Source organism: Hoplias malabaricus, chromosome X2 (assembly GCF_029633855.1).
Source record: "Hoplias malabaricus isolate fHopMal1 chromosome X2, fHopMal1.hap1, whole genome shotgun sequence".
Classification (NCBI taxonomy): Eukaryota; Metazoa; Chordata; class Actinopteri; order Characiformes; family Erythrinidae; genus Hoplias; species Hoplias malabaricus.
The window spans coordinates 12,508,557-12,533,250 of NC_089819.1; the positions used below are offsets into that span (position 1 = coordinate 12,508,557).

General features: G+C 41.7%; 1 protein-coding gene and 1 pseudogene across 1 annotated transcript; both read left to right on the forward strand.

The window, feature by feature from the left end:
• The first annotated feature begins 15,956 nt into the window (after positions 1 to 15,956).
• Positions 15,957 to 19,544, forward strand: LOC136676215 (selenoprotein M-like; annotated as a pseudogene).
• A 1,496-nt stretch (positions 19,545 to 21,040) lies between these two features.
• Positions 21,041 to 24,467, forward strand: LOC136676202 (transmembrane protein 17A-like). The gene is made up of 3 exons (XM_066653044.1): positions 21,041 to 21,170; positions 22,691 to 22,797; positions 24,165 to 24,467. Exons 1-3 carry the CDS (start codon positions 21,041 to 21,043, stop codon positions 24,465 to 24,467), a joined length of 540 nt encoding a protein of 179 aa, XP_066509141.1.
• The last annotated feature ends 227 nt before the right edge of the window (positions 24,468 to 24,694 follow it).

The following is a 24,694-nucleotide window of genomic DNA, read 5'->3' on the forward strand; positions in this document are numbered from 1 at the left end:
TCCCATCCAAACCAGACCAGAGACTAAACCATACACAGTCCCATCAGAACCAAACCAGAGACTAAACCATACACAGTCCCATCCAAACCAGGCCAGAGACTAAACCATACAGAGAGTCCCATCCAAACCAGACCAGAGACTAAACCATACACAGTCCCATCAGAACCAAACCAGAGACTAAACCATACACAGTCCCATCCAAACCAGACCAGAGACTAAACCATACATAGTCCCATCCAAACAAGACCAGAGACTAAACCATACATAGTCCCATCCAAACAAGACCAGAGACTAAACCATACATAGTCCCATCCAAACCAGACCAGAGACTAAACCATACATAGTCCCATCCAAACCAGACCAGAGACTAAACCATACACAGTCCCATCAGAACCAAACCAGAGACTAAACCATACACAGTCCCATCCAAACCAGACCAGAGACTAAACCATACATAGTCCCATCCAAACAAGACCAGAGACTAAACCATACACAGTCCCATCCAAACTAGACCACAGACTAAACCATACACAGTCCCATCCAAACCAGACCAGAGACTAAACCATACACAGTCCCATCCAAACCAGACCAGAGACTAAACCATATACAGTCCCATCCAAACCAGACCAGAGACTAAACCATACACAGTCCCATCAGAACCAAACCAGAGACTAAACCATACACAGTCCCATCCAAACCAGGCCAGAGACTAAACCATACAGAGAGTCCCATCCAAACCAGACCAGAGACTAAACCATATACAGTCCCATCCAAACCAGCCCAGAGACTAAACCATACACAGTCCCATCCAAACCAGACCAGAGACTAAACCATACAGAGAGTCCCATCCAAACCAGACCAGAGACTAAACCATATACAGTCCCATCCAAACCAGACCAGAGACTAAACCATACACAGTCCCATCAGAACCAAACCAGAGACTAAACCTTACAGAGAGTCCCATCCAAACCAGACCAGAGACTAAACCATACACAGTCCCATCAGAACCAAACCAGAGACTAAACCTTACAGAGAGTCCCATCCAAACCAGACCAGAGACTAAACCATACACAGTCCCGTCAGAACCAAACCAGAGACTAAACCTTACAGAGAGTACCATCCAAACCAGACCAGAGACTAAACCATACACAGTCCCATCCAAACCAAACCAGATACTAAACCTTAAAGAGAGTCCCATCCAAACCAGACCAGAGACTAAACCATACAGAGAGTCCCTTCCAAACCAGGCCAGAGACTAAACCACACAGAGAGTCCCATCCAAACCAAACCAGAGACTAAACCATTCAGAGAGTCCCATCCAAACCAGACCAGAGACTAAACCATACAGAGAGTCCCATTTGAACCAAACCAGACCAGAGACTAAACCATACACAGTCCCATCCAAACCAGACCAGAGACTAAACCATACAGGGAGTCCCATCCAAACAAGACCAAAGACTAATCCATACACAGTCCCATCCAAACCAGACCAGAGACTAAACCATACAGAGAGTCCCATTTGAACCAAACCAGAGACTAAACTCAACCATCTAAACCAGACCAAAGACTAAACCATACACAGTCCGATCCAAACAAGACCAGAGACTAAACCATACACAGTCCCATCCAAACCAGACCAGAGACTAAACCATGCACAGTCTCATCCAAACCAGACCAGAGAGTAAACCATACACAGTCCCATCCAAACCAGACCAGAGACTAAACCATACAGAGAGTCCCATTTGAACCAAACCAGAGACTAAACCCAACCATCTAAACCAGACCAGAGACTAAACCATACAGAGAGTCCCATCCAAACCAGACCAGAGACTAAACCATACAGAGAGTCCCATCCAAACCAGACCAGAGACTAAACCATACACAGTCCCATCCAAACCAGACCAGAGACTAAACCACACAGAGAGTCCCATTTGAACCAAACCAGAGACTAAACTCAACCATCTAAACCAGACCAGAGACTAAACCATACATAGTCCCATCCAAACAAGACCAGAGACTAAACCATACACAGTCCCATCCAAACTAGACCAGAGACTAAACCATACACAGTCCCATCCAAACCAGACCAGAGACTAAACCATACAGAGAGTCCCATCCAAACCAGACCAGAGACTAAACCATACAGAGAGTCCCATCCAAACCAGACCAGAGACTAAACCACACAGAGAGTCCCATCCAAACCAGACCAGAGACTAAACTCAACCATCTAAACCAGACCAGAGACTAAACCATACACAGTCCCATCAGAACCAAACCAGACACTTAACCATACAGAGAGTCCCATCCAAACCAGACCAGAGACTAAACCATAGAGTCCCATCCAAACCAGACCAGAGACTAAACCATACAGAGAGTCCCATCTAAACCAGACCAGAGACTAAACCATACAGAGAGTCCCTTCCAAACCAGACCAGAGACTAAACCATAGAGTCCCATCCAAACCAGACCAGAGACTAAACCATAGAGTCCCATCCAAACCAGACCAGAGACTAAACCATACAGAGAGTCCCATCTAAACCAGACCAGAGACTAAACCATACAGAGAGTCCCTTCCAAACCAGACCAGAGACTAAACCATAGAGTCCCATCAGAACCAGACCAGAGACTAAACCATACACAGTCCCATCCAAACCAGACCAGAGACTAAACCAAACAGAGAGTCCCATTTGAACCAAACCAGAGACTAAACTCAACCATCTAAACCAGACCAGAGACTAAACAATACATAGTCCAATCCAAACAAGACCAGAGACTAAACCATACACAGTCCCACCCAAACTAGACCAGAGACTAAACCATACAGAGAGTCCCATCCAAACCAGACCAGAGACTAAACCATACAGAGAGTCCCATCCAAACCAGACCAGAGACTAAACCACACAGAGAGTCCCATTTGAACCAAACCAGAGACTAAACTCAACCATCTAAACCAGACCAGAGACTAAACCATACACAGTCCCATCAGAACCAAACCAGAGACTTAACCATACAGAGAGTCCCATCAGAACCAGACCAGAGACTAAACCATACAGAGAGTCCCATCCAAACCAGACCAGAGACTAAACCATAGAGTCCCATCCAAACCAGACCAGAGACTAAACCATAGAGTCCCATTCAAACCAGACCAGAGACTAAACCATACAGAGAGTCCCATCTAAACCAGACCAGAGACTAAACCATACAGAGAGTCCCTTCCAAACCAGGCCTGAGACTAAACTCAAACATCTACACCAGACCAGACACTAAACCATACAGAGAGTCCCATTGGAACCAAATCAGAGACTAAACTCAACCATTTAACCTAGACTAGAGAAGAAACCATACAGAGAGTCCCATCCAAACAAGACCAGAGACTAAACACAATTATCCAAACCAGACCAGAGAGTAAACCATACACAGTCCCATCAGAACAAGACCAGAGACTAAACCATACAGAGTCCCATCAGAACCAGACCAGAGACTAAACACAACAATCCGAACCAGACCAGAGACTAAACCATACAGTGATTCACATCCGAACCAGACCAGAGAAAAAACATGCAGACAAAACCACCCAAACCAAAGAAAAAAAGAACCCTACAGACTTTTCCAAAGAAACCAGACCAGAGACAAAGGCAAAATTCCATTTCTTATTTTTACACCAACAACTTGTTTTTGAGTGGCAATTTGCTCCTTGGAACTGAGTTGCAATTTGTAGTAATTAGAATTTTCCCAGTTGAAATGGGACAACCCTTCAAGAGGAGTGCTACAGTGCTTCATTCCTGGATCTTAGATAAAGGTTTATACAAACCATGTGATTTAGTCTCTGGACTGATGGTATTTTCTGTATGGTTTAGTGCAGTGCTTCCCAAATGCTTTGCACTGCAGTGACACTCTGTTGTAGAAGACTATATGATGAGTCCCCACACTCTGACACACACACACACACATACATCTTTAGCTTCCAGACTCCACCAGAATTTATTTCAAATATTGTAACTCATTGACAATAAAATAAAGTGACACATCACATTTAGAGTGGGATTTTGACATGACATGCATTAGGTATCTCATTCATTTGCCATGCCCTCCCACATGAAGCTGAATTCAGGAGAGTGGGTGAAAATATATGCTCATCAAATGCTTCTAAAGGCTTAGGATGCCCTAAATTTAACTAAGGCTAATCCTGATAGTACATCAAATGAGCCGCATAGGTTTATACAGTGTTGGTTCATAAGGGCTACACATGCTAAACAAGATTAAACCACATGAGCTACATAGGCTGAACCATGCAGACTGAACTGGAGACTAAGACGTATGAGCTACAGTATGTAGACCAGATCATACCGGTTACATACTGTAGATTGACCATGCGGTCTAAACATGAACTTAAACTTTATTTAAAGGCTTATTTTGAATTCTTGGGCAAAACCATGGAGGTTAAATCACAGGCGAAACTATGTGGCTATAAATAATAAACCCTGGTCTTATTTCCTCTGGTCAAATACAGCGACGTTCTAGAGATTTCCATCCTTTTATTATCGTTTGACCATTGTGTGAGGTACGGGCTGTGGATCTCCGGTGTGTGTGTGTGTGTGTGTGTGTGTGTAGAACAGTCGACGTGTCCGTGCCCTCAGCATCAGAGACTTTTACTGGAAGGCGTTTGGCCCTGGATCGGGCCTCTCACCACTAAACGCTGAGATCAGCACTTTACCATACAGAGTAACAGCAGTGAGCTCACGCGTTGTGTGTGTGTGTGTGTGTGAGTGTGTGTCTGTGTGCGTAGCATATCATTACCAGCCAAAACTACTGAACTCACACTATGATTTAAAATGTACTGATTTAGCTTTAAGCGTGCCCTAATTAAAAGCAGAAGCCAATTCGACCAATAAAAGCCTTCCATTTCAGAAGCTTCTGAGCCGCAGGATTGGGAGCGTGAGTCACGAAAACGGTCCGGGAGCTGTTTTTCAAAGAAATGTCAAAATATAACATGAGAAAATAGAGCAGTTAAAATGCAAAGGCTCATGCTGCCATCGCACAGTCTTCTGGATTCTACAGACGCTGTGATATTCTCCTGAAAGTTACACAGTAGGTTACAGATGCAGAGGAAAACTACTACAAAGTTTTATTCCATTCTTAATCAAATACTATTTGGAAAAGCAGTCTCAGACGACACAGTATACAATCCCTAAACTATACATCATTTAAAATAGTACAATTCATTTTGGAACATTGCTGTGAGGATTTGATGGCATTTAGCCACATAAAGCTTAATATGGTCAGGTATTGAGGATGGAATCTGATTGGTTTTGGAGTGTCAATGCAACTCCAGCTCATTCCAGATGCAGTGGATAGTGCTCTGTCATTTGGGGGTGGGGTGAGGAGGGGCGAGGGGGGGAGGGGGGTGTTGGTCTGTGGAACAGTGGAAGTGGGATGGAGCATCATTCGATTCCTTTGGTGCGACCCGGAGTGGTGTTTATGTCTCAGCTGATCGACTACATTTAGGGCAGAGGGAATAAACTGCGGACACTTGAATATTTTTCTATCCAGATCTACATTATCCTTTTAAGTGAAGAGGATAAACACATTCTGCAAACAGTCGTCTGCACCTCCTGATCGCTCTCCTGTTTTTCCCTTTTGTCAGCATAATTCTGTGCCGCGTTTATTAAAGAGGATCTGGCTCTAACGGAAAACAGACTTTTCCCCCTTTATCCCTCCCTCTCTCTCTCCAGCCCCCACCTCTCTCTCTCTCTCTCTCTCTCTCTCTCTCTCTCTCTCTCTCTCTCTCCCTCTCTCTCCCTCTCTCCCCCTCTCTCTCTCCCTCTCTCTCCCTCTCTCCCCCTCTCTCTCTCCCTCTCTCTCCCTCTCTCTGAAAAGGAAGTTGTGTGGCTGATTCAGGTTTCAAGTTTCAAATATTCAGAGGAAATCTAGGTCTGAGAAAGAAAGAGTGTGAGAGAGAGACAGTGAGAGAGAAAGAGAGAGAGAGAGAGAGAGAGAGAGAGAGAGTGGTGTGTAAATAGTGAGAGAGGAGACAGAGTGTTAAAGGAAAAAAGTGGGGGAAGAAAGAGAGAGAGAGGAGACAGTTAAAAGAGAGACATGGAAAAACGGAGACAGACGAGAGAGAGATAGAGAGTGAGTGAGATCTGTCAGAGAGACCTAAGTGAGAGATGCAGAGACCCGTTGCCCTTGCCACAACACTGGACCTCAGTGAGGTCAAGCAGCGCAGGACAGAACCCTGTCCAGGTCAACTCAAGCGTAAATTATCACCAAGATTTATTGGGACTTTTATTTTCCTTCTGAAACCCTGCAGGACTGTCTCAAAAAACCTGTCAGCGCTAACACTGTGTGTTTCAGTGTGAAAAGGGTTAGACCTCTCATCCCTTTCCTTACTTATCCCCCACCCCCTGTCTCTCATTCATTCTCCTATTACCCCCCCCCCCCCCCCTCTCTCTTTCTCTCTCTCTCTGTCTCTCGGTCTCACACACACAGACACGCACACTCTTTCTCCCTGCTGAGTGAGAGAGCATGTGTTTTTAATTAGGAGTGTTAGATTAGAGCTGTGGCAATGCTGCAGTAGTCCACTCTTCTCAGCTCTCTGCAAATCACCTCTGCTGTGGTCAGCACTAGTTGGCCTGTGTGTGTGTGTGTGTTGGACATTTTTTTGGACAAAAAGGGAAGAAAGCAAGGGCAGAGCAGGAGTTTTATACTAAGGATAACTGCTTGTGTAAAGATAATGGAGGGCCTGTAAGACCCAAATGGATATATCCTTTGGGCTGTTATACAGTACTTCAGTGTGTAACTTCAGTGTGATCAACAGCTCTCTATTACATCACGTAATATTATTATGATACATATTTCATAATCTATTTTATTACAGAGGTAATGTTTGTGATCTAAACAAACAGTGTGTGTGTGTGTGTGTGTGTGTGTGTGTGTGTGTGTTTGTGTGTGAGCTCTCTTTCTTCTATCACATTAGTCCTATGGCCTCAGTCATATATTGTATATATGGCTTGTGTATATTGAAACACTGTAATGTAAGGTTCACATTTAAGGGAACTTGGATACATGGGGTTTGCTGCTAGTGAGTGAAACAGACACAATCATCACAGAGCTGGAGTTTTAATATACTCTAAGGGTCATTTCTGGACTGAGAATTGTCCACCAACCAAAATACCCAGTTAGTAGCATCCTGTGGGCAGCGTCCAGTGTTCACTGTTGAAGGACTAGTGGGCGACCAACAAGGTGTGTGTGTCGAATGGAATGGACAGTGAGTGGACACAGTGTTTAAAAAGTCCAGAAGCACTGCTGTGTTTGATCCACTCTACTCTTGTGCAACAGATGGATGAGTCTATAAGAGATGGAAATGGTGAGGTGGTCATAATGTTATGGCTGATCAATATGTAGTTAGTATATATACATTTTATTTAAACTATATATAAATAACCCCTTGACAAAGCATGAAAACAAACCTTGTGTGTGTGTGTGTGAGTGTGCACTTACATTAATGATAGTGTGTGTGTGTGTGTGTGTGTGTGTGTGTGTGTGTGTGTGACCAGGATCAAACAGTCAGCATTTGTTGGAAGCTGGAGGAAGTCATACCTAAATTGCTGAGTGTGGGGAAAACCGAAGGGTTTTGTTGGAGAAGAGGAGGAGGAGGAGGAGGAGAAGAAGCAAAGAGAGCGAAGGAGAGAAGACAAGAGCCTGGAGCCAGAGATGGCTTCCGCTTGTTATGCATGCAGGAGAACAGAGGATGACAGGGAGGTTGTGTGTGTGTGTGTGTGTATTTGAGGGAGAGACCGGATGAGCCTGATAAAGGTTCTGCTTGATCTTAGACCAGATACTGCTGGCTTTAGGAGGATTTGCAATGTTTACAGTACCACACACACACACACACACACACACACACACACAGAGAGAGTTTTTCATAATGTTTTTTATGCTTAAAAATAAGCAAACCCATTTCCAAGACCTATTCCAAGATAAAAGCTGATACTGGGCATTTCTCTTGGAGCTTACTCTTGGTGGTCCCCGTGGTCCACTTTAACATTTGTTTGGAGTTTGTTTACCAATAAGTAGACACTCTTCTGTTTTACATAACCATTTATTAACTTCTCTTTAGTTCTTAGAATTAAACCAGTTCCTTTCTGATTGGCTATTGGCTGTCTATTCTGATTGGCTCTCTGTGCTGAAACACTCCTGTGGTGGGAAAATGCAATATGACATTGTAATGAGATAATAATGATGAATATCCACCAATATGCTCTATAATGATTGTTATACACAGATACATGATTGAAGTATAGAACATATTGTGCTTAAGTTCATGACCTTAAAGTGCTTATTACATGATGTACTCAGGACACGACCCTGGAGTGGGAAGGGAAAGTGATTAACACTGGCCTTCTGTAGTTAAATTAGAGAAGAAAGATTTCTAGATAGATTAGAGTCTAATAAATATGTTGAAGGACATCCTGAGGGGAAAACTTGACCTAGCCGTCTGCAAGCATTATACTGACGAGAAAACAAGACAACAGAAATATGTATAGCATAAGATGCCATTTTGAGAGTGTTTGTGGTTTGAGCATTGAGACATGATGTAATAATGAAAGCAACAAATGTTTGAATAAACTAGAGAATGGAGTGAATACTTGACTTTATTCCTGTGATTTCTCCTCAGGCCTGAGAATCATTTTGGAACTTGGTCTTCCTTCCTGGTGGCACTTAGACAATGGCCAAAACATTTTGGGGGCTTGTCCGGAACAAAAATGAAGGGGGCTATGGGCCCTTTAACAAATTAGTTCTTAGACAGATTGAGGTTGTAGTATATGGAATGCTTTCAAAAGCAGCCAATGGGTGACAAGATCATTTATATATATATCAGCCTTAAAGACGAAGCAACAAAACCTACCTGTTTAATAATATACAAAGAGATAGGTGGAGAAACTATACCCACAATCAAAGTGGTCTTGGAACGGGTTGAGGACAAACATAGGCTGCGTTACAATTTTGTACTACACAATAATGCTATGTAGGCGGCACGGCGGTGCAGCAGGCAGTCACACAGCTCCAGGGACCTGGAGGTTGTGGGTTCAAGTCCTGCTCCGGGTGACTGTCTGTGAGGAGTGTATTGTGTTCTCCCTGTGCCTGCGTGGGTTTCCTCCGGGTGCTCCGATTTCCTCCCACGGTCCAAAAACACACGTTGGTAGGTGGATTGGTGACTCAAAAGTGTCCATAGGTGTGACTGAATGTGTGTGTATGTCACCCTGTGACAGACTGGTGCCCCCTCCAGTGTGTGTTCCTGCCCTGCGCCCAGTGATTCCGGGTAGGCTCCAGACCCACCGTGACCCTGAACTGGATAAGCGGTTTGAGTTTGAGTTTGGCAGGCTACTACACAAAATATAACCTACTACACATTTTCATACTAACAGAATGTGATGAACTATTGCTATGACAATGTGTGTCATACCAAGTTGTAGCTACAACACTGTCTGTCTGCCATTTTTTTCAAAGGCAGAAACTCAGATATCTCCCTCCAGACATGAGAAGCTCCTCCCTTTTTGTTCCTCAATGAACTATGGGGCAATAGTCTCCATCATTACCATACACAGAAATCAACTAGTTGTACGTACACATTGGATTTTGTCAGTATACTCAACTTTGACATTTGTAAATACAATACATACTACATATTGAAACAGTAGTTAGGATTAGCATTAAATGTGAAATTGGGACGCAACTATTGACTGTGTCTCTCTCCATGATTTTCTGCTTCTGAGAACTTGTGAATACACAATGAGTAAACAGCACCTAACGTTACCACTGCTGTTGTTATGGGTTTTTTTTTAAAGCCCACTGATTCTGTTAGGGGGTGGCACGGTGGCGCAGCAGGTTAGTGTCGCAGTCACACAGCTCCAGGGACCTGGAGGTTGTGGGTTCAATTCCCGCTCCAGGTGACTGTCTGTGAGGAGTTTGGTGTGTTCTATCTGTGCCTGCGTGGGTTTCCTCCGGGTGCTCCGATTTCCTCCCATGGTCCAAAAACACACGTTGGTAGGTGGATTGGCGACTCAAAAGTGTCCGTAGGTGTGAGTGTGTGAGTGAATGTGTGTGTGTGTTGCCCTGTGAAGGACTGGCGCCCCCTCCAGGGTGTATTCCTGCCTTGCGCCCAATGATTCCAGGTAGGCTCTGGACCCACCTTGACCCTGAACTGGATAAGCGATTACAGATAATGAATGAATAAATGAATGAATGATTCTGTTAGGTTTTTGCAACTTCACTGTGAGCTGGGAAAAGCGGGTTGAGCCGTGCCGAGCCGAGTCGAGCTGATGCCAGGCAGTGGAAAAACACCATAAGCCAACTCCCTCGTTTCGAACTGGTGCTAACACAACACTGTCGAACAGCTCAGTATGGTTGAAGGAGGACACTTAATACCCAAACCTGTTACGTTAGCTAACACTTTGCTGAATGATTATGCGATGGTGACATCTAACTCAAAGCTACAACAGGGGCCTTTATGTCAATGTAACAGAGTACCCAAACTTCTGCTGGTCAGTGTATGAGGAGCTGTGAGGTCAGCTGTAAACACTGAGTCTGTTCAGCTCGGAACACTCAATCACTTTCACAGATGTGGACTACACACAGGAACAGCTGCGTAACATAGACTGGAGAAAAACTCAATCTCTACCCCTCTCCCTCGCTTACATTCCTTTTTTCTGTTTTTTGGACTTTCTCTCTGGTTTCCTCTTGTATTTTATACCCTTTTTTCTTTCTGCCATTCATATCTATTCCTGTCTTTCTCAGAATCTATAGTCTCTTTTCCTTTCTTGATTTTTGTTCATGTCATTCTCTCTTGTCCCCCCCCCCCCCTCTCTCTCTAAAGTCCACAGTATAGATTGTCTCTCGATTTTTTTCTTTCCCTTTATGTATCCTGCCCTTCTGACGTGGTTTCTGTTCTTTCTTAGTTATTCTATTTTTCAGTCTCGTACTCTTGCAGATGTTTTCTCTCTCTCTCTCTCTCTCTCTCTCTCTCTCTCTCTCTCTCTCTCTCCCTAAAGTCCATAGTATAGAAAGTTAAAAACAAAAATATCAATGTAGAGAAATAGGCAACTTTTTCATGTGACTCATCGAGACAGAGAGGTGGGGGGGGTGATGATGATGATGATGATGATGATGATGATGATGATGATGATGGTGATGGTAGCGGTGGGCTGTTTCGACTGCAGCATTCCTATGGAGAGTGGTTTATTTTCACTGGAAACAAAATTGTCTGTGGCAAAACTTTGGAAGTTCTTCTGACAACTTTTTATGTTGATCACAATTTACACACTGGAGCACTGGCTCCCTCTGTTGGTGACCTGGTGTACATGCACTTCTGTACAATACTGGCTCTCACATTAGATTATGTAAGTGCTATGTAAGAGAATTCAGAGCAGCAGGACCAGAGAGGCGGCGTGTTAGTTACATCGCCCGAATTAGTGTTTAATTAAATCATACTCGTTTACTGCTAACACCGTTCTCGCTGCAGGTGTCTCTGAGTTTTTCCATCACTTGGGCAATCGTCATTGGCTGAGAGGAATGTTAATAAGTCCTCTGCAAATGGCGAGCTGTAGTTTGTTCAGAGCAGGATACCTTTCATTTATACATTGTATGTAAGGGCTTCTGTTCAGGGTCACAGTGTGTTTAGAGTGTAGCGAAAGTAGCGTTAGTACCTGACATTATTAATGTTTTCATGGCTGAATGCAATTAAACCCTCATAGGATCACATCAAATCTAAAATCCTTACAAAGAGTATACCCAGTAAACATATAGCCGTTGATCCAACGTTGAAACAACGTAATGACTGACGTCTAATCAACGTTCTCTTAAGGTTGAAAATGAAAGTTGAAAAGACGTCCAAACACAGACATTGAAAAGACGACTATTAGACGTATTTTGGACGTCCACTGACGTTATTAATTAGTCCCGAAATAAATTACTTGTATAAAACGCATTTTGGACGTCCACTGACGTTATCGATTGGTCACCACTTAACTAACTTATTAAGATGGAATTTGGACGTCCATTGACGTTTAAAATATGTCCTTGACGGACAGACTACTTTTAGACCTATTTGAACGTCCATAGACGTTCCTTGTTTACTGGGTAAGCTGCTATTGCAGCAAAGCAGTGCAAACTAACCTGTTAATAACCTTCATTCCAGAGGAAATCCTGGATAAACCCGTGTCTAAAAGTTTTTAAGGCAGTTTTAAAAAACATAGACTTGTATATTGTAGTTAAGTCAAACTGAAGGCTAACACTGATCAGTGTCGTTTAGGCTGTTAGCATATCAACTTGATTACACAGATTTTCTGATTGTATTGTCATAAAAATAATTAGTCAATTCCTCTCTTATACATTTTACAACATGGAGTTTGTGTAATAAGTCATTATATAACAAATGAACTGATAAATACATTACATTTAATAAATACACAAAATTAGCTTCTATATTTTCTGAGCCATGGCCTTACTGCAGGCCCCCTAGTGGTCAGCCTGCTGTTAGATTTTAAATCAACAGGCACAAATATGCTTTCTGCTGGTGAAAATCTGTGGATAGTTAAGTGCTAGTGCATAACTGTTCATGCGGTGCAGGGTAAAATAAATCGCAGTAGAGTCAGACCTCTCTGTGTGTTGTGTGAGAGAGAGCTTATTCAGCACAGAGTGTGGAGCGGTGTTTGATCAGAGGAATGATTAACGCAGTCAATATGCTGATCATGTTCCTGTTCATGTTCTCTGCTATTCAAAATGAATGTTACTGACCACAACAAAATAAACATCTAGGAATGTCTGGCTTTGCTCAGTCACAGTCATTACACATCAACCACACAAACAACTTCAGCCACATGTTATGCTGTTAACAAATAATAGGATGAAATCAATGCCACTTGCACCACAGCTCTAAAGGTTGAAGAATCCATGGGCACTAGCTACACTTTTGAGTGAGAATCTAGATAGATTTAGGCCCAACTTTTGGCTTTTAGAGCTAAATTGTGGAACTGGCAAGTGTTGTGTGGCCTGGACTTGTCCCAACTGTCATGAGCCGGGCTTGACCTGGTTTATAGCAAATGTGATGTGGGCCAAATATTAACGTGGTCCAGATTTGGTCGAAAGACCCCGACATCTGGCCCAAATAAGGTGGACCTGTGGCTGAGTTGGAGACAGACTCACCCTGAGTCAACATTGTCATTAAAGGCCAAATGTGGCTATAAGAGAACTGCAGATGTGCCTCACCACCGAAGGCAGCACGAAGCCCTAGGGCTCCCTGACCTTGTGAACATTATTTTTCTTTGAAAAATTTGGAATGAACAAAATATCCAGAATCAATCTCTTAAATTGGGGCAGCACGGTGTCGCAGTCACACAGCTCCAGGGACCTGGAGGTTGTGGGTTTGATTCCCGCTCCGGGTGACTGTCTGTGAGGAGTTGGTGTGTTCTCCCAGTGTCCGTGTGGGTTTCCTCCGGGTGCTCCGGTTTCCTCCCACAGTCCAAAAACACTCGTTGGTAGGTGGATTGGCGACTCAATAGTGTCCATAGGTGTGTGTGTCTGTGTTGCCCTGTGAAGGACTGGCGCCCCCTCCAGGGTGTATTCCCGCCTTGCGCCCAATGATTCCAGGTAGGCTCTGGATCCACCGTGACCCTGAACTGGATAAGCGCTTACAGATTAATGAATGAATGAATGAATGAATGAATCTCTTATATTGAAGCTGAGCTCAGACATCATTCATGGTGAGTTAAAAAAAATAAACCTTAGCAGTGTCACATGACTGTCACTTAGACACACCTATAATTTGACTAGCCACTCCAGAACAGAGAGTGACCTCTGATAACCATCTGAACTCTGTATCTGAAATAGGACACCACAGATCTCTATTCTCTTTATTCATGGTGACTCACTTAAATAAATAAATACATAAATAAATAAAAATAAAAAAAACTAGCCACTCAAAGTCAGAGAGTGACCTCTGATGGCCGTCTGAATTCTGTGTCTTTAATAGGACCACAGATCTCTATTCACCTTATTCATAGTGACTAAAAAAAACAAGGTGTTAGGAGAAACAATTACCTTTGGGTACTTGTACCATATCGGTAATACAATGAGGTCCGTTAAAGTGGAACTACTCAATACCACCTTAACCAATTTAGGGGAAAACATTTCCTTTGGGTCCTGGTACCACATCAGTAAAACAATGGGTTTCATTGGGAACCATTAAGGTGGATCTACCTTGTTCCACATTAAATTTATGTGGGACTTAGAGCTTACACCTTTTCTTCACCATCTTTGAGAACTTTAGTCATCTGATAGGAAATGTTATATTACAATTGGCGGCCTCTTTTTCTTAGTGTGATTTGGGAGAGCTTTCTGGCTCGCATGCTTTAAACATTAACTTCAGAGTGGTGTGCTGCTCTGTGGGAAATTAAGATTAATTTGCAGCTGAGCACTACTTTACTTTGAACTTTCATAGTGTTGATTCACATAAAACAACACAACCCTCCAGATCAACAGACACCCAACTTTTTAATGTTTTTTTTTTTCTGCAGAAAATAATACGTTTCTTGACTTTTTTTAATTATTATTTTTTTTTTTAATTCAGCCAGAAATATTTGGTGTGTGTAGTAACTATTTATTCTTTACTTTTGTACTGGGTTAATATACCAATGTATTTCTGGAAAAGTTGCTGCAAATTATATAAAGCAATACAAACATAATCTGATTTATGAATCCTCTTGAACCTTTGTTTAACTGCCAAATGGAGAAAGAAAACAAATCCCATGATTTTAATTGATCCTTCAGATTTTATTTTGTAAATTTGAATATGATTTCTGAAACACACTCAAACATATGGCACCCTGACATTTTAACCAGTGTAACATCACCTTTGTTTCTATTATACTCCTTAGACGTTTGGGATACAAATTGTTTACACATGTTTAATAAAATTCTCGAGCTGCTCAACAGTCTGTAGTCACCACTGTCTGCTTTCCTCTTCTTGTTGCGCCACAGGAGGTCTGGACTGATGTACACTTTGTGCTGTCATCTTCTAATATTTCATTAGTGGTCACAAGACACTGCCCATAGGATTCTAATAGATGGATAGTTTTGGTTGATGGACTATTCCTGATCCTGCAGTCACACTGCTGTGTCTGATCCACTCATGCAGTAACACACCACCACCATCATGTTGGTGTTACTGCAGCACTGAGAATGATCCACCAGCCAAACAGTACCTGCTGTGGGGTGGTCTGTTGGGGTGCTGAGCATCGAAAGTTAAAAATGACCTTTGAAAAAGGTCAGTCTATAACTGTAAAACTACAACGGAGCTGATAAAAGGCACAGTGAGTGTAGAAACAAGGACATGGAAATAATGTCATGGCTGAGGTCCTACCCTCGTCCAAAAGTTACATAGTGCAGTTTCTGTAGTGCTGGGCCAACAGCAGCAACAATGTAGGCTCTATTCTAACTATTACAGATCAGTGAAGCCTTACAATGATTTTGAAGCTGTAATTGTAATATAAAAATACTACCTAGTGTTCCTTTAAGTGTGTGAATAAGTATTTAGTAATATAGGCATTGAATAGTTCCTTTGTAATGAAGGGTATCATTAGGGAGATCTTGAACCTTGAACCTCTCCTATTCTCTCAAGGCTTTACACTAGTTGTTTTGAGAAGTTGACAGCATTCTACAGAGGAAAGGACAAACATCATTAGATTCTGACTTTGAATGATCAACTCATGTTCAACTCACAAAAGCCACTCCTACACCATCTCTTCAAAACCGCTACAATTCTGTCTGATGTCTTCACACTGAGGCCGCTGAAAGGGGACCAATGGCTTTTCGCCACATGCCCACCCACAGTGGTTTATCAGTCCACCTGTACTTCACCTGAAGCCCCACACACAGCTGCATTACTGTGGGATCTCAGCATGTGGCTCTCTCTGCTGACCACGCTGATCCTCTGTGCCATGGGCAGAGCATCCGAGAACATTTCCCAGACTCCAGCTGGGCAGGAAAAACTCATTATAGCCAGAGGCAAACTGCTGGTGAGTGTTAGAGGATTTGTTGTCGCTTTCACAGCTGAAGCCAGGTGAAAAAGCTCTCCGTAAACTTTCACAGTCTGCTATGGTTCAGAGCGTAATTTATAAACTGTATTAAAAGTAATGTGAGTAATAGAACAATGCACTGAAGCTAATTGCTGTAACAAAGTAGCATGATGTTACAGGGTAAATCACTGAAATCACAGTTACTAACTTAATGCTGCTTCATATGTATATTACATTTTATGTGTATACCTATTTATTTATACACACTGCCATACCTTGCTGCTATTATTTAATTTCATAGATATGGTGCCTTATTCTGGGTAGTTGTATTGTCTATAGTTGATTGTGAGTATGTCTATTTAAATTACGTATTGTCTTATTTTGCATAGCACATTGGAGTTTAGAGAAACAGAATCTCGTTTAGCTGTGCACTGCTGTGTGTTGTCTAAATGACAATAAAGTTCACTTTGACTTTGACTTTGAATTAAAGGACGTTTTGCATGCAAAGGTTTGAGCACACCTGGTCTGAGTATTTACAATATTTAACACATTATTAATATACACTATGTCATAATGTGTTGTGCTTTTTACTCCATTTATTAAATTTAGCCAATATATATATATATATATATATTTTAATGTAAAAATACTTATTTCTTATGTCCACTTATGTCTGGTCAGCTAAAGAAATATAAATACACTACTACTAGCAATCATCATCTTCATCATTATCATCATCATTTTTTAACATCATTAAAAATGCAACCATGTGAATTTTTAATGTTATAATTATATGTGACATATTTCACTGTATACTAACAATGCATCTAAAGAAAGGCACTGTTTAAGCCTGTTGAAAATGTTGATAGCATGTATTGTTTTGTATTGTAACAGCTTCATCATGTTCCAGGTCGGAGCATGTTTACAGTGTGGCGTCCCACATGGTCCCATGCTGTTAAAGGCTACATAGGTTAAACAATAATAACAACTTCCTAGACCTGTCTTTATTTTCCTGGCTGTCCCACAGTTGTCCTCTGTCTGTTTCTTTTGTATTGTTCTGCTTGACCCTTCTACTGTATAACACACCATGTCATTCGAAAGCTCATGCTGTCTGTAATTCAGTAATTATACTTACTATCCAACTGATGGGATATTTCTTTTTTTGAAGGCCCCCAGTTTGGTGGGATGATCCATAAAGAAGATGCCTGAGCTCTATAACTTCCTAATGGAGCGCTGGGCCCTATAGTATCCTCCCATTAACTTCAGATTAGCATGGAACTGCCTGAAGATCCCTGGAGCTGTGTGACTGTGACACTAACTGCTGCACCACTGTGCTGCCTTATTATTATTATTATTATTAAAAATGTATTAATTATTAAACACACTATTGTAAAGAATTGGTTATTAGTAGTATTAGTATTAGTATTAGTATTATTGCATTCATATGCAATTTGAATTATTGTATACGAGATCCCAACTGAAAAGTTGCACATGAACATCCCCTCAAGTCATAATTTCTGGCGGGAAACTCTGAGATCATTTTGATACCTGAGTTGATTTGACCTTCAGTCTTTTAACATGATGGGGCTGAAAACAGAATTTTACATTAGATGCCACTGAAGATGCAATGTTTACATTGTGTACAGATTTGCTCCTGCAACAAAGCACCTGAACATGACTTGATCGTTCAACATCTTTACTGAAAAGACTATACCGAAAGAAACACTGTAAAACTGCAGCTTACGAGGTCCAGGGAATATATATATAATGTAGTTGACCAGCTTCAGATTTAAAAAAAATATAATCATCATCATCTTCTTTGCCGTTTAATTCATTTCAGTAATATAATATAACATTTCTGTAATATAAAATCTCATATAGTTATTAGATTGAATGTATACCAGCTCTGTGCATGTGTTTATCCAGCTATAGTTTCTTGCTGGTTTTTAAAACAGTAGTGTATTATAAGTCAACAATGACATAATGCTCTATTACCTAAAGTTAATTGTGCAGATTATTATTATTATTATTATTATTATTATTATTATTATTATTATTATTATTATGAATGTTTTGGGCAGCACGAGGGACTGTCACAGTCACACAGCTCCAGGGACCGGGATGTTGTGGGTTTAAGTCCCGCTCCGGGTGCTCCAGTTTCCTCCCACGGTCCAAAAGCACACGTTGGTAGGTGGACTGACAACTCAAAAGTGTCCATAGGTGTGAGTGTGTGTGTGTATGTATGTATGTGTGTGTGTGTGTGTCACCCTGTGAAGGACTGGTGCCCCCTCCAGGGTGTGTGCCTGCCTTGCGCCCAATGATTCCAGGTAGGCTCTGGACCCACCGTGACCATGAACTGGATAAGCGCTTACAGACAATGAATTTATGTCTTTTGACTGACATATATATAATTTAAGGATTTTTTTGTTTCTTACCTAAATATGCTTTTAGCAGTCGTGCTTAGGCACGGAATCAAACCTGAGTTTGCTCTATGGAGAGCAGCTGTGTTATCTGTTTGCTATAGTTCATGCTCTTTTAGTGGATGCTTTCTTTAACCTGTTTGTAAAAGTCACAATCTGGAGTATGATTCAGGAGAAGACAAGAATCCCCGTCTCATCTTCTACAATGACAAGGATGAGGAGGTGAAGGTAAGACATCCTTTACTCATTCTGCACTGTGTTGTGGTCCTTGCACACTGCTGACAGAAAATCTACAAACAGAATCAATTTCTTTAGCTCAGCGTGACCCACTTCCATGAAGCTGAAACTGAATCGAGTTTGTCTGATGCAGCAGAGTGCAACACTGCCTAGTTAACATATAAACATTGTATGCTGTAGTTGTGGAAACCTGCACACACTGAACACACACACACACACACTCCCAGTGCGCCGGGAGCAGTTGGGTGATTAGGTGCCATGTTTGATTCCAAGTCCACTTTTCCAACCATTAACCCATGACTGCCCCAATAGATACTCATACATTTCAGTGAGGATTAGATGAGATTCCCCCATGAGAACATTAGTGAGGTCAGGTACTGGATGGTGCTCCATCACACAGAGAAATGACTCAACCTCCACTGCTCTATAGCTTAGCAGTAGAGGTCTTAATACCCCTCATGCCCACACTATTCAAAGGGCTTCCACAGATGTTAGGACTTTAATACAATGGCTAGACTCATTATGAAGAGCAATATAATTAACATCTACAATACCTACTCAGCACCAGTGGTGTACACAATAGTGTTGTAAGGGAAAACACAACATTAAACACTCATCTGTCTTGTGCTTTATTTTTTTTTATTGTACTATTTTTTTTGTATGTGCTCAGACAGTCCCAGTGAAGAAGATGAAGGCAGCTGAGATCAGTGATCTCCTGGACTCTCTGGGATTTTATAAGAGGTCAAAGAAAGGCGAGGAAGTCCCTGAAGAATTTCAGAACTTCCCTCTGAGGGCACCACGAGACGAACTGTGACCTCTGCTGGATACATGCTGTAACTGCACTCAGTAAATAATGACGTCCAGGGCCTCAAGGCCTTTAAGCCAGGCCAGGCTCTGGGCCGAGACACTCACGACTTGGTGCAGATAATCACTTCAGCACAGTATTCATTTTTCAATAAACATTTTGGAAATGAATAGCTGCGTTCCACTTTTTCTCAAAGACATTTCTTTGTAAAGCTTCCCTGGAAAATGATAACGTCACTGAATACACCAAATACACTGAATATAACGGGTGTCTACAAACGTTCGGACATTACATATACCCACCCATCTATGCTAAAGTTCCGAGGAGGGTTTTCGACTAGGATGCTTTGTGATATGTGTGTATATATATATATATTAGTTGGCCAAAAGTTTATGGACAATATTGGGTGGCACAACAGGTGTTGTCACACAAATCAACGGGAAAATGTGTGTGTGTGTGTGTGTGTGTGTGGTGTGTTCTAGATGTGTCTAAAAAAATGAAAATGCATGCCAGTAGTTGGATTGGCTTTTCGAAAATGTCCATAGCTGTGAGTGTGTGTGTGACTGTGTGAGTGTGTAACGTCCAGTGATTGACTGGCGCTACATCCAGGGTGTGTTCCCACCTTCAGCCCAATAATTTCAGGTTTGCTCTGGACCCTCAAAGACCATGAACAGGATAAAGCAGTTATAGGAAATTAATTTAAAAAATGAATAATAATAGCAGCAGTATCAGCTTCTACTCATCTTCTACAAGACTTTACACTAGATGCTGAAACACTGCTGTGAGGATTTGAAGGCATAAAGCCATAGCCACTTTAGTGAGAATGGCTCCATCTCTTCAGAGACGCTGCTCTACACCACATTGTTAGGAATTCAGACATTTCTGTCTGACACTTGCCACCGAGCCTATAGTGGCCTTATGTTTAGTTGCATCAGAGCACCACATATCACTCACTATGCATAACAATGGTGATCGCACAAGCTGTATTCAATAATTATAACAGGTGTCTGCCAGGTTTTAACCATGCAGTGTATCGTTCACTAAAAGTTGGTGCTTGGAATGTAAATGAGTCGAGCAGGCTTCTTTCGAGGACCAAATGAAGTGACTGCCGTCTCCGGAAAGCAGCTTCGTCTTAGCACCCTGAAGATAATGAGAAATCCTTAACAACCTACTGATTCTGTCAGATGTAATGACAGGTCTAATGGAGAGAATTTTGTCCCAAAACAAAGTGTGTGATAAGCAGTGTCCAGGAAGCGCTTGGCTAATTGTTAAGTAGCCGTCATATTTGACACATTTAATTAGAGCCCAGACGCTGGGGTGGAGGAGTGGAGGCAGATGCGTGGCTAGCGCTAATCCGCTGTCAGACGGCCTGCCTCCTCAGATTTAATCTGGTTAGCGCTCAGCCGCTTGCTGCTAATCTTGGCCGACACAAAGCTAGGCACGGCTGCCTCTGAGGTACTAAGCAAGGAGATGGTGGAGCACTTGCGGCTAGGCTAAAAAAAAAAATGCCTGTGTTTTACACCCCCATACCCCAGAACCTGAGAGTGGGGCTCGCCCATGCTAGCAGCTCTGTCTTCATTAATAACAGGACGAGGGACAGTGCGGACCTGAGGGAGCACACTCTGGAGGATGAAGGTGAGGTCAAACTTGTGCTAAGCTAACATACCACATTTAGTTATAGTCCTTGGTATAATGTCCTGGACTGGGGGTCCTTAAAGTATCTTAGCACAATGTTGATTCTTAAATAGTACAGGGGGCATTACTCTCTCTCTCTCTCTCTCTCTCTCTCTCTCTCTCTCTCTATATATATATATATATATATATATATATATATATATATATATAATTTAAGTAGATTTTAGCACTAGGCTGCTTTTAGGAAACTGGACCTAGCTTTATAAATATTTCTGCAATGCAGAATTGTTGAAGATAAATGGCAACATTTCACACTTTAGCTAATAATAGTGTGACCAGACGTCCCCTTTTACCTGGATATGTCCCCTTTTTTTAGACTTAAAAAAATGTCCGGCCGGAATTTCACAAACGTCCGTGATTTAGTTTTTCTAGAACTTACATAGAATTTAGAGAAGCGTTTCGTTCACAAACTAGTCCCGCACTCCCCTACTCCGATTTGTTCGCTTGAGTGAGAAGGGGGCGTGGTGAAGTAGCCTAAAATCTTCTGATTGGACGGTCTGACCATAGAGCTACGGTTATTGGTCGATAAACTTCTCTGTAAACATTTAATTGGTCAGTCTGCACGCCAGTAGTCGTCCCCCCCCCCGTAGACTTGTCCTCCTTTTCACCATCTCAGATCTGGTCACCCTGGCTAATAATTTTATAATAATAGTTTTATAAGAAACCCCCAGCAGATACACTGATCTTCATTCTGGTTTCCCCTCTGGCCTCACCCAGCCTCTTTTTGTTTTAGAAAGCCTTCTCCCACTGTGTGCCATTCTTTGTTTAGCAGTGCAAACAGTTGTACTCCTCTCTGCCATTACTCTTACACAGGCTGGAGTCTGGGGACAGAGTGATGTAGTAGACAGGCAGTTAAGCCTTCAATGGTTTTGTTTGGTCCGAGTGAAATGATGGGATGGGTGTTTTACAGTGTGGCTTATTACAAAAACAAATCTTTTTATTTATGTTGTCAGAGGGTTTGATTTATCATTTGCTCTCGGGATGTAAAGAGCATTTAAAAAAATCCAACAAAAATTGTTTTGAAGATAATTCACCGTGTTTCAAAATAAGCACAAGCAAGGTTTGTTTACTTTTTTCTTTTATCAAAGCAATATTTAAATAGAGGGACAACAAATATTTTTATTTGTTTCTTGTGCAATTGTTTTCAATTTAATTTGTTTTTCAGACCTTTCTCAGTGAAAACCAAGAGTTTAACCTCGTTAATTTCTAAAAACATTAAAACTACAGGGTTTTAAAAGGAGAAACACAGACCGTCAGGTTTTCTTACATCATAAACTTATGTAACCAATTTCGGTGGAGGTGGATAGAGGTATATACGTATTTATTTATCAAAGACTGCAACTGCCCTCTCAATAGTCCCCATTGCGCATCTTACTGTAATTATATAAATGTAAATGTACTGAAGAAAATAAATCCTTTTGCTGACCTTCAGCTACAGCTGCTCATGTTTTACTTTCCAGTGTGTGGTGAAATGTCATCTCATCTGCCTCTGCAGATGCTTCTCTACTTTAACATGTTCTTCTTCCCCTTCTGGTGGATCTCTGAGATCGTCATGCTGGACCTAAAGGTGGGTATGGTCAGATATGGTCAGATGGGATGATATTCCATGGTTGTAGCCTCAAAAGACTTACAGTGTGCAACAGATTTGGTATATTAAAGACTCCCTCGAGTGAAAACTGTGTATGCTAAAATGTAACAATAATAATAATAATAAAGATGTTTGTAGTCTTCCAAAGATAGTCACAAATAGGCGTATGTCATAAACCTAAGGAACTAAACTTCAAGCTGAATGTGAGCAGCAGAGGGGTGGGTTGAGGTTAAATTGGGAACTAATTTCATATTTATAGATCTGCACATAGTGAAGTCCAAGGTGTAGAGTTACACCTAATTCACTTTAAAGGTATTAATATAACAATGAAAGTCAAATTAATGCAGCGCTTTAATAAGTTTTACTCATTTGGGGCAAGATGCATTTGATCAAACTGCATTTGAATAATGAATGCAACATGCAGCATGTGAGCAGCTGAACTTCAGCCTGCAGTAATATAGATAGTTTTAAGGGTAAAAAACAATAAAGTGTGTTAGTGTTTAGTGCTATTAATGTGTTTGATATTATAGACATGTTACATGTTTGACAGCTTTGCTTTAATACTTATTTGGATTATATTAAAGTTTTAGCTCTCTTTAAAGTAATGCTCAGTAACAAATGTATTTAATAAATAAATAAATAAATAACTTGTGGATGTTGTTGTTTTTTCACCCAGTTTTCATTGCTGCCAGGATACTACCAGTGTCTGATGGTGACAGGGATGGTACTAATGAGCTTTTTTGAGGTGCTCCGTGTCTACTTGGGTTATGTTGGGAATCTGAAAGAAAAGGTAATTCATGGAAGAGTCAATAATAAGGATGTATAAAATACACTGCATGTCCAAAGTTTGCCAATGCCTCTTAAAAGAGTGAATATAACTTATTTAAAAAGCTCTCATTACTGACACACGTATAGTTACATCTCCTTCAACAAGCATGAGGAAATTAGGACATTCTGTAGCAGCTGCACATGAGCAAAGCTCACCATTCCCAGTGCCAAATGTTGGTTAGCGGGTTATATATCCCCAGGGCATTGGGCTGTGGCGCAGTGGAACTGTGTTCTCTGGAATGATGGGGCAATAGCTAGTACCTTTTGTATGAGTTAAAGTGGGGTTTGTGATTCAGAACAAATCATCCAGTGTCAGAACCTCTCATGGCTGCCATGTCTCAGCATCTAGTGTAATTATGTTCTAGACTAAATAGTAAAAAAAAAACAGGAAGTGGATAATTGAATTATTACTACAAATTATTTCAAAGGAAAACATTGGGTTTTGGCAGAAACCAAGTAAATACATTTAACACACACACACACATAATGTATTTGTACTCTGCCCTTTTTTATGTGAGGTCCCGGAGCTGGCGGGTTTCTGGCTGATCACCTTCCTTTTCCAGCTGCCCATGCTGCTCTTCTTCCTCAGTGATGAAGGCCTGCTGATCGTGGCTCCAGAGCGTGCAGTTCACTGTGTGTACCTTGTTTTTCTGCTGGGGGAAGTGTGCTCAGCCCTGATGGCTCTAAGGGTCATGACTCGGAAGCTGGCCCTTCAGTTTCACCTGCGGCAGTTTGGCCTCCATACTGCAGACACACTCTCCATGTTTGGAGCCAGGAGTGTGTTGCCCATCCTGCCCGTCAGAGACATCCAACCTCAGTGATGAGAGAGAGAGAGAGAGAGAGAGAGAGAGAGAGAGAGAGAGAGAGAGAGAGAGAGAGAGAGAGAGAGAGAGAGAGAGAGAATAAGTTTGTACTAAGAATCCCATTGTGGGTTCAAAAACTGATTTGCAGATTCATGTTGTGTGGATTCTCTTCCTTTAGGGCAGTACAAGGTGACCACAAGTCTGTTTTATGGTTACACTTCTAGTAAGGGTTAAACTAGTACAAC

What these genes read in the sequence shown, in the direction of transcription:
- LOC136676202 (XM_066653044.1), top strand. Translation starts at nt 21,041, where the DNA reads ATGCCTGTGTTTTACACCCCCATACCCCAGAACCTGAGAGTGGGGCTC. An exon ending in GCACACTCTGGAGGATGAAG is followed by an intron (nt 21,171 to 22,690) that starts GTGAGGTCAAAC and finishes TTTACTTTCCAG; the next exon opens with TGTGTGGTGAAATGTCATCT. An exon ending in TCGTCATGCTGGACCTAAAG is followed by an intron (nt 22,798 to 24,164) that starts GTGGGTATGGTC and finishes TTTTTATGTGAG; the next exon opens with GTCCCGGAGCTGGCGGGTTT.